The 10,370-nt window shown below is 44.3% G+C and overlaps 1 protein-coding gene and 1 long non-coding RNA gene across 2 annotated transcripts; both read right to left on the bottom strand.

Moving 5' to 3' along the window:
• Positions 1-998: 998 nt before the first annotated feature.
• Positions 999-7,294, bottom strand: LOC100821282 (COP1-interacting protein 7). The gene is made up of 10 exons (XM_003563137.4): positions 6,856-7,294; positions 6,305-6,484; positions 6,114-6,234; positions 5,992-6,031; positions 5,448-5,500; positions 5,281-5,342; positions 4,783-4,935; positions 4,041-4,252; positions 2,109-3,595; positions 999-1,681 (listed from the first exon to the last, which is right to left on the bottom strand). The coding sequence occupies exons 1-10, from the start codon at positions 6,912-6,914 to the stop codon at positions 1,394-1,396; spliced, it is 2,655 nt and encodes an 884-aa protein (XP_003563185.1). The 5' UTR covers positions 6,915-7,294; the 3' UTR covers positions 999-1,393.
• A 906-nt stretch (positions 7,295-8,200) lies between these two features.
• On the bottom strand, positions 8,201-9,498 carry LOC112269835. Its single transcript, XR_002962001.1, has 2 exons — positions 8,760-9,498; positions 8,201-8,592 (listed from the first exon to the last, which is right to left on the bottom strand). It is a non-coding gene; the product is annotated as an uncharacterized LOC112269835 (long non-coding RNA).
• Positions 9,499-10,370: the final 872 nt, after the last annotated feature.

Below are 10,370 nucleotides of genomic sequence, written 5' to 3'. Positions count from 1 at the left end.
GGATTATGATAATCTAGCTTTTACAACCGGCTTTTGGTTATTTTTGTGTTTGACTAACCAACTTTTTTCTGCTTACGTGTGTATTTTTCAACAACAAATTATAAAATAAGTTCAGCACAGCACATCACAGTTCAGCAATGCCAAACTAAGCTTTAGTCTTGTTCAACATGTTACCAAACAACACACGCTCTCTATAAATTGTTTGAATGAAATCTGAGGTGTGGATTTGACGAGATTTTGTTCAACGGTATTGGTGAACTGAGAAGTATGTTTCTCGCAGTAACAGGGACCCGGCTCCAAATATTTACTCGAATGGACCTGTGTTACGGTCTAATTCACAAGTTTTGACTAGTTTCGTGCGATTACAGTACGACACGTACTCTAGATCCAACCATCTATGCATAAAGCAAACTGCAGCACATCAACTAGATTGGTTATTATTATTGTATAAGAATCGTAAGTTCAAGTATCCTACGCACAGCAGTTCCGTTTCAGGTTTTGAAGTGGCTTTTCCGTAGTTCGTGGCGGCAGTCTGGCTCTGGGCCTGGCAGAAGACGATCAGAGTCTGAGAGAGCATTCTTGATCTTCCAGCCTTTTTACGGCGTCCCTTTGAGGCTTTCTTTTAGGCAGAAGGACTAGAAAGTACAATCCCTTTCATCCCCGTGGATCAGGACAGGGATGGGTTCAAACGAACAAGTCACGAGGAGGAAACGCACTAGACAAAGATCTATCGGTCTCCGAACGCTGAATTGCCATAGCTGCGAACAGCAGCCCCCAACATAAGCCATCTTGGTGCCCTGGCGACGTCGACGGGCCGTCCTGATCTGGTCTAGAGTACAGGCCCCTTCACATCGCCGCCCAAACGGCACTAGCTAGCGAGGATTAAGGAGGAGATCCGAGTGGTGGCAGCTAAGACTTGAGACTGCTCGGTTCATAGTCTCAACTCTTTTTGCCTCAAACATTCTCAATACACATCAAGCGCCCTTCACACAGGTCCAACTACCAACCGGAGCTACCAAATCCTCCAGCTGCCAAGTCCAGGGTAAAGTGGTATCCACAATGACGAGACCATCTATCTCAAACAATGACCAATTCCTTCCCTAGATACATACATAGTAATATAGCATATTATCAACAAAAAGAACAGGTTCACAGCTATTACAATCCAACCTTCAATCAAAGAATGAATATAATCATGCCACTTCAAAACTCTAAAGTCAATACCAGGCCATTTTGTAAGAGAGAAGCTCGCTTTCCATCGGCAATCTTGTAAATAGGCAAGCAAACACCACTTTTTTTTCCCTGCACAGGAAGTTTGGGGATCTTGTTCATGGTTCGAATGAGGTTGCCAAGCTGAATGAATGACAAATTCAAGATATCACGTTGTCTGCCCTCATGCCATGCTTCTTCTGCGTGAATGGTCTGCGGTGATCAACTTTGGATTGGAAGGATGATCTGTCCCAGCAAGGCTTTTGGGTTCAGAGAGCCTCTTCAGCCGCTCCCCTAATGGTTCAGTTGTCCCACCCTTCTCTTTCTTCACACCGGTAAATGACGGGACCGATTTACTCAGGCCATTTGCGTGCTCTTTGCTTGCTTTTGGAGAATCCTTCCCACTTCTTGTAGCGATTCTCTTTTGCCTCTCTAGTTTTAGCCTCTCGAGTCGCTTCATTTGTTCCTCTTCCTGTAAGTGAGACAAGTCACCACGAGGTTAAATATATATAGATGGATAACCACACACGTAATATCAAACTTAAGTAACAACAGGATCTGAGAAAAAAGCAAAGTTTGGGAAATGGAAAAAAAGGGATTCAATGGTGGACCTGCTGAACTAGAAAAAGTCATGTCATACAGTAATTCTGGACAGAGTATTTGTGTTCTTTTCTTTGTAAAAACAGGTATGCACACTCTTATTTGGAGGCAGTTTATACTACTGGAAATTGCACCAGTTCAATTGTATTCAGACTTGGATAGGTTGATGACAGATAGTAAAAGTAAATGTCAACTGGCCAGAGGTACATATAATTCAGTTAAATCATATGGTAGACAAGTTTCGATCTTAGGCAAATCGAATGGAGATAGTGGAAAAAGGGAATAAAATATGCCAGTACCTGCTCTTTCTTCAGTTTCAGAAGGTCAGCTTTATATGCTCGCATATTTTGTGCACGTTTTTGTGCATCATTTAGTGGGGTCTTTGGAGCTGAAAGTCTCCTCAGCAATGCCTCTTTCTTTCTTTTATCCAAACTATCCTTCGCATTTCTTGGCTTCTGTTTCTCTGGCTTCTTTGTGTCATTATCAATACTCGGTGAGACATCCTCTGCACTTATGTCTTCAACCTTGACAATGGTTTGGACCTGCATGTGGCTATCGTAATCCATTGCCGGGTCATATCCAAATGAAGCATCATCAAATCCACGCTCTGGCAACAATTGATCTGGCTCATAGAAAAGTTGAGTTTCAGACTTTTTATCTGTTTTTTTCTGAATGCTATAAGGAAGCTCGACATCGATGTCAATAGCAGTTCGGCTTTCTGGTCCAACATTATCATGTGAGTCGGATCTAACAGGAATTATAAAGGACTCATCAGTCGCACCGTACCCATTCTTGTCAACCTGAGTGGGACTCCTATACCTGGCCTCTGCAAGAGGATCCAATGAACTCCTCCTGTCGATCGGCCTTCCCTGACCATACACCATGAAGTCATCACTTGTCCCTCTCCTGTATGCCCCACCAGCAGCTTCTATCTCCTTCATTTCACCATCCATGTAGCTTCTCCCATCCCCAGACATCACTAGTTCATCATTGGATAGCGCTCGAATACCTCTAGACCTCCCATTGGCTGAATCAAAGCCTACTGCCCCTCGTTCATGGAAATCATAAGAATCTCGCCCAGCTAAAACAATGGGATCAGCACTGTTTACATTCTTTTTTCTACTTGATGGGGGCTCTTTTTCACCAGAAAATAGGTCTGCGTCATTGGATCTTGTTTTCTCTTCTGCTCTTAGCAAGAAATTTTGGAATGAACTCCAGTTTCCTTGGTCGGCATCTTGACCATAAGATCTTTCATCCTTGATATACTCATCTCCAGAGCCCATAGCAGTTTTTCTACCACTTGTTTTCTTTGAACTTGAGCTCTTATGCTTCCCGTCTCTTGACTTAGGGTGTGAATCATCACTGTCCTCAGACCCAGCATCAGAACTTGATTGCGACTCACTCTCTGATGAACGATGTTTTTTTGATGTTACATTCACATTCCGAATAACAACTACACTAGGTTTCTTCTTCCCTGAGCGCTTGCCCTTTTTATGTGACTTGTGGCCATGAGAACTCCCCCTTTCTGAACTGCTGTCATCACTTCCATCCTCCAGTGTTTCTGAGTCTTTACTATCCGACGAGTGCTTCCTCGATGATCTCCTTCCCGAGTAGTGATGCCTAGGGTCATCCACAGGAGGATATGGAGGGTAGTATGGATTCACTCCAGGATAGTATGGCATGCCTTGCATAGGATAAGGTGGGTAAACAGCTGCACCAGATGGAGGATGCATTGCCCATGGGGGGTATGCTGCTTGATATCCTGCATGCTGACCAGATTTCTGATCTGTAAAGTAACAAAGAAATATAAGCCTCAATGACCTTATAATAAAAACAGAAACATCAAAATTGCAGTGCAGCTTGACTAAGGCAGACTAACTACATGTTTAGACCATACTTAATCGCAAGGATTCTTACTGTCTGAAAGGAAATTTTGAGTGCATTAGCATTTAGCAAACAGCGTTAAATTAAGAAAAACGTGAACTAGTTGCAGAATAAGATGGAACTTATAATCTAGTTCCTCACTGGAGAGGTAGAACAGAATATCATGCCAACCAAAAATCCAAAATTCTCTTCCTAAAGATAAGTTCTCAGAGTCTGCATATTGCCATATTCATATTTTTTTCCAATGTGGTACAGAAGCATAAAAGAAGTTCCTTTTTGCGTCGTACGTCAGGCAATGCTTAAAATTTAAGCGGGATACCCTTTTTGAAGATGCCGCAGAAACATACCAGCTTTAGCAGCATCCTCGCCATTGGTCTCTCCGTTGGGAACAGAAAGCGGTTCCATGTTTTGCTTCATGTTGTCTCCCATAAACATAATGCCAGATGGATTAAAGGGAGGAAATTCAGAGCGCGTAGACATTGCTTCAGGTTCAACTTCAATCCATTGTCCAGTCTCATGCTTTTGCTTCCACAGTTCAATGAACTGTGAGCATGCCCTCCTGTTCAATTGGTAACATTGGAGCAGTTAACATGCAAGATGCCCTGATGAAATCAGTATTAACATGGTGAAGTAACTAAGTTGTGCAACTGTTCAACTTATCGAGTAGGCTGAAATCAGTATTAACATGATTAAGTAACTAAGTTGTGCAACTGTTCAACTTAGGGAGCAGGCTACACAATATTAATTATTATGATGTAACAGCTATTGTGAATTTACAATCTCAGCAAGTTCAAGAAGAGAACAAAGTCAGAGATCATCACTACGCAGTTGTCTGAAAGGAATAATGTTGATGCTGTAGCTGCTGTTAGCGCGCAGATTATATTTCACGTTGGAATAAACGCCAGGAGAACATCAGAACTATTGAGGTTATTCTGATTTTGGACTATGCTATAGAATAGAAGATATGTCAGAATGTTAGATGCAATCTTCAAAACGAATTAGGAGTCGTAAGGACATGTTTAAAGCACACAATGCATTAAGTAATTTACTCCAGTATAAGAAAAACTAAGTAATGATAAGACCACTTACATCAAACGTGAAGCACCAAAGCGCTCTGCGAATGCAATCAAGTAACCCAAGCTATCAATGTCAAACCCAGCCGCCACAGAACGAGCAAACGCCATAGCCTGCTCTTTCCGTAAGACATTTTTACGGGTTTCAAGCACTCTGAGCAATTGAACTCTGCAAAGTTGTAATGCATAATAATAAGTATGGAGTACTATCATAGCAACCTTCAAATATAGGATAATATTAAGTACTCTCGCTGATCCATAACCAGTTTCGGAGGTTTAGTACAAAGTTAGTACAATTGTGCTAAATCCCCGACACATATTACGGATCGCAGGGAGTAATAAAATGTACTAAAAGTGATCTAGGAGTATATATGCCGGTTGCAACAGAGGTCACAAAAGATTAATGCTATTTCTCCACGAAATGTTTTTTTTTGCAGGTTTCTCTACGAAATGTTGAAATGCGGATTTTATTTTAAGAATTATAACTTTATAATGTTTTGTTACATTTCCATACTTTGAATTCTCCTCATGTGCTGTAGTCTCATCCTGCATTGCTGGCGTAGATTCTGATCCAGGCTGTCAACAATAAAAATCATGGTGCGATCATAGTGTTAGGACATGATACATACATGGAAAGAAGAAGAAGAAAAAAGGCAAGCTCATAATTCCATATAATCACACCTTGTAGAGCACAATTGCCTTATCTGCATCCATATCATGTTTTGACCGGCTACCTATGATTGGGCACATAATGTCAGGCATGTTTTAGTAGCAAATGAAATATGCAGGCTACACAAGAAACTTTAATTCACACACACCCATTTTGGAACATACAACCTTTTAGAGAAGTCCAAGTTAGTCACAAATCCATATTTAAAGCAATTTCACCAACCAGTTTTGTAACTTTAAAATAATAGCAAAGCTTGCCCTTGGATCAGATAATACGAATTGGCACTTCCTTCATACAGACTAACAACTTTAAAGTCGTGTTACATGTACCTAACTCAATAATTGTAGTCCTTGGTGTCATATCAAACTTTGTAGTGGCTAATTCTAAATTCTAAAACAGTCAGATTGGATCAGTGGATTGCAACTTGCATTTTTTTTATTTGTTGGTGGTCCAAGCAGATACTGTAACAGCATTTCCCTACAGGCATGCACCACTCAATTTATCATGATAAAACATAACCAAATAATCAATCAAGGCGGTACAATGTTATCAAACCTTCATTGCTTTCTGTCAATTTCCCTCCGTGGTCTTCTACCTTCGAAATGGCAAACAAGAGTATGTTACCTTTCTGCAAATAACAAAGAGTAGAAACCCATAGGATACAATTCCCCACTTACTGATCTTAACCCAAGATTATCATTGCTCTGTATAGCGATAGCATCCTCGAGTTGCAAAATCTCAGACTCAACTGTCGTCACTCGCTCAAGCACCTCCGGAGTACTCACAAAGCGCACAAATCTGCAGAGAACTAACATGCAATGACCCAACTGGCTACGTGACAAGTAAACGTAGAAATCTAGACACCAACCTCTCCACCGTGCCTCTGGTAAACCATGGTGCCTCGACCCCTGAATTCGGTTCAAGCGTGATCGAGTACCCTCCCTTGGCAATCTGATCCTGGGCAGCCTTGAGGTGTGCCAGGAACGGCTTTAGCAAGCCGGAGGCTATCTTCTCCTTCCGGCCATTCACTATGAGAACCAAATCAAACCTGGAAATAGTACAAGGACAGCTCCCATCAGATAGAATCTTGGATGGTGACATGACTAGCAGTATGGATATTGCTACTGCCACAAGCATTAAGAAGCAACTTCCATGATCAAGAAAGAATCGGGAGCATCAATCCGCAGTAGAATTATCAGATCTGCTACTTACTACAATTAAGCCCAACAGAAGAAGAAAATAAAGCTCCAAATCGCACCAAAGATCCATGGCCTGAGCCTGACATCCTGAATCGTATATTAGGACAACGCAACCAACCAAACTACTGTTCAAATCACACGGCAGGCTTCAAAGCAAATTGCAAGAGAACTCCAAGCAAGAATTAATACGGCTTGCTGAGCAGATCTAGGATGCCCTCACCTGGTCCGAGTTGGGGTGAGCTGGAACACCGCCGAATCCAGCCGCGCGTCGGGCCTCATTGCTGAAAGAACTCCACACAAGAACCCCTCCTCTCTTGGTTTGCCTCCCCCTTTGTATCAGATCTTGCACACAGATTAAGCCAAAAAGAAGCGTGGGCAGGAATTGCGAGAACCGACGCTTTGCTTGGGTCAGATGCCAACCCCCACTGAGGGAAAGGGACAAGCAGGGAGGGGAGCAAAGTGGGAGGCTACTATAAATCTCCGGCAAATGCGCCTCTGCTGTGGAGCAAGAAAACAATTCGAGAGAAATTCAAGAACATGGCATGGAGCAGAGGCAGAGGCGGGGAATATGCGAGTTAATTAAGCTGCGGTACTAAGAATTGAGGAGGCAATAAATATTGATAACGGCAGAAGAACAGTGTCTGCGTGAGCTAGCAGGAAAGGGAGTGGTCGAGTGGCATTTATCAGTGGAAAATAAAGTACAGAAAAACATGGTCCTTTTCACTTTTAGCCCCTCGATCTTTCTGTTATTCCGATGTGTATGGAACAAAACATCGCTAATTCTTTGCCTGGAGCTACAAGAATTTTTCTTAACACCTGGATTCGCATTCCAGTGCGTGTCGGAAAGGCGCCATTTCAACCACCGGTACAGTTGGACAGCCGACAAGGCAAAGAAAGCAGAGGAGGAGAAAGGGATTTGACGAAGAGCCTCCCTGTGCTGAAGATTGGAAGAAATTAAACACCGGCTAGATTGTGGTAGCATTATTAACAGAAAGCTTTCGGAACCTTTTCTGCTATGTCCTCTCGCGCATGGCGCGGCGCTTTCATGGTGGGTCCTTGTCCTAAGTGGTCTGGTTGTGGCCGTGATATCTACAAATCCGGGCCAACGGTTTTTAATTAACCAATTATGTTCCACATGAATATAAGACATTTTTTTGTGTAAAAAAGGAAATGGAGTAAGACATGTTTCAATTGAGAGTCAAAAAATCTTCAACAAACATATAAATGGCTGTACGTTACGTTCACCAACGCTACTAGACTAGCTCATCTTTCCTCGTCCATTTTTCTTTTCGGAATTTATAATCAGCGCAAGGTTGCTCTTTACTCTCTCGAAGTGAACGATCTGCTGGCCATTTGATCGAGCAAACTGTGTCTGAGATTGCATCACATGTCTTGTGTGGTGACAACTTTAGTTCTGTGGCATGGCAACTTTAGTTTTATAGGATGACAACTTTGGTCCGTGAGGAAGACAACTTTAGTTCTGTGCGGGTGACAGCTTTACCTCAGTCGGGCCAGAAGGCTAGAGAACGAACGTTTAATTCCATGAGGGTGGCAACTTTCGTCTGTGACGGTGGCAATAGTTTGCTCCATATTCCATTCATTTTCATCGGCTGGGTACATGATTTGGGGCAAAGTTAGACGAGACTCAAATGGAAGGCGCAAATATACAAAGCTCACAAATGGCAAAAATAACAATATGAATAGAAAAATATCAATAAACGCATACACATTTCACACAACCATGTATCAGTTTAGGCATTTTGGTACTCCCTCGGTTTTACGAGGTCGAGTTTCGTTTTTAAACGGTGAGGCAGGAGGTCGAGTTTGTTAAACTCGTCACAAATAAATTTCCTTTGTCGTGAGATGCTTCCTTGCTTGTCTCCCTTCCTCGTCCGTGCATTTTTTTCCATGTGTCACGCGCCGACGCGCGGGTCACTTGCTCACGCCGGCCGCATTGCTGCATGAATGAAGGAAAATCAGTTGGGCAAATGATTGGTCAGAGCATCTCCAAAAACATACCCATATTTTGGATACCCAAAACTAATATGGGTAGAGAAGAGAGAAAATATGGGTACCCAAATTGTGTTCAACTTTTGCAACGTACCCAAAACTGGATACCCATACCTATATTCTTTTTCCTTTTCTTTTTTTTTCACAAATCTCCATCTTCCCCAAATCAGCCCCAAACTCAATCCCAAATTGCCCCAAATTGAACCCGCGGGGAGATGCAGCTGGCGCGTGTGGGGCACAAGGGAGGTCGGGCGCAGCAGCGCCGGCGCGGGAGACGTCGCCGGAGCTTCCGCAGCGGCGTTCGTCGGTCGGACGGCGGCCATGACCATGGCGCACGAGCAGCTTGTTGACGAGGGGGTCGGGACAACAGCGCGCGGGGGGTAGAGGAGGGGGACGCGAGACGGCGACGAGGAAGAGGAGCGGGAGGCGCGGTGCTCGTCACGGACGAGCTCGCCGTGGTCTACGCCGCCGCCGCTGCCATGAGAGCCGTGGAGGAGGAGGAGCCTGCACGGCGACAGTGCTGTAGGGCGGCCATGGTGCTGGAGGGCGGCGGAGGGGTTGACGGAGGCCGCGGCGGACGCAGGGGAGGGCCACGAGGGGCCGGCCGGCGGCGGCGCGAGCCCTAGCCGCCGCTACGCCTTCGGCTTGGGGCGGCTCCCGGCGCGGGGCGCGACTAGCCGGACGGGGCAAGGGGAACGGCGGCGGTTGCAGCCAGAGAGGCGGCGGAGGGGTCAGGGGTGGCGGGGAGGTCGCCGGCGGGCTCTAACGGGCCGGCGGCGAGCAAACTCCGGCGGGAGCGGAGGGGCCATGGGGAGGGAAACCTGAAATTCAAGGTCAGTTGGTTCCCTCCAAGTTATGGGTAGCTACCCATGTTTTAGCTCTCGTTACCCAAATATGGATATTGGGTTTAGAATATGGATAGCTACCCAAAAAAAATTGGGTATCCAATTTTTATGGGTATGCTGTTGGAGCTAGTTTTTGGAGCAAAATACTCATATTGGCAGTTTTTGGGTATTCTAGCAAAATATGGGTATGCCGTTGGAGATGCTCTTAGTTTAGGTGTCGCGGAATCAGTCCATGTGTTCAATTTTTTGTTTTCTCCGCTCTAAGCCATGGCGCCATCCCCTGGCATAGTTCAAAAATTTCAAGCTCTTTATGTAATTTACATATCAATGTCACTTTAGTTATATTATAGTACCCCATCATACAAAAAGAAAAGTGGACGAGTAGTAAATAAATAAAGTAAAGGAAGTAGTCAATCCCTCGTGCCGGCGGGCGCGGCTTCCTTCGGCGCCTTCCCCGCAACGTTACCCAATCTGGTGTTGGCGGTGGCCAAACGCAAGCAGCAGGGCAATGTCATCATCCAGGGCACTGCCCCGGCCGGCTCCACTCTATTCACTGTTGTAGAGACGGTCCCTGGCTCGTCCCGGTCGCCTTGTAACTACAAGTTGGTCGTGTCGGGTCATCTGGTATCAAATCACTTTTTTCCACCATGGCATAGAGTTTGTTTGAGCCACCCCACATGGATAAGTCATAAGCGCCCTTCTTTCTATCCTTCATTAGATCCTACTCCGACCCACTCCACTTGTAAAGAAATAGACATGTCAATTAGTTATTTTCCAATTCATTTACATGTCACATTTAACATTAACGAGAATAACACTATCACAATTTTTGTTCAGTAAATTGCACGAAGAAACATATTTTTCAAGGTCATTTTTTCTC

The sequence above is a fragment of the Brachypodium distachyon genome, chromosome 1, assembly GCF_000005505.3.
Source record: "Brachypodium distachyon strain Bd21 chromosome 1, Brachypodium_distachyon_v3.0, whole genome shotgun sequence".
In the NCBI taxonomy this organism is placed as follows: Eukaryota; Viridiplantae; Streptophyta; class Magnoliopsida; order Poales; family Poaceae; genus Brachypodium; species Brachypodium distachyon.
The sequence above is the reverse complement of the archived record's forward strand: the minus strand, read 5'-3'. Positions and strand labels throughout refer to the sequence as shown.

Coding starts and splice junctions, on each gene's coding strand:
- LOC100821282 (XM_003563137.4), bottom strand. CDS start 6,914: ATGAGGCCCGACGCGCGGCTGGATTCGGCGGTGTTCCAGCTCACCCCA. Junction 6,485..6,855: donor CTCACCCCAACTCGGACCAG/GTGAGGGCATCC, acceptor TACTATTTCCAG/GTTTGATTTGGTTCTCATAG. Junction 5,343..5,447: donor AGGCAATTGTGCTCTACAAG/GTGTGATTATAT, acceptor TATTGTTGACAG/CCTGGATCAGAATCTACGCC.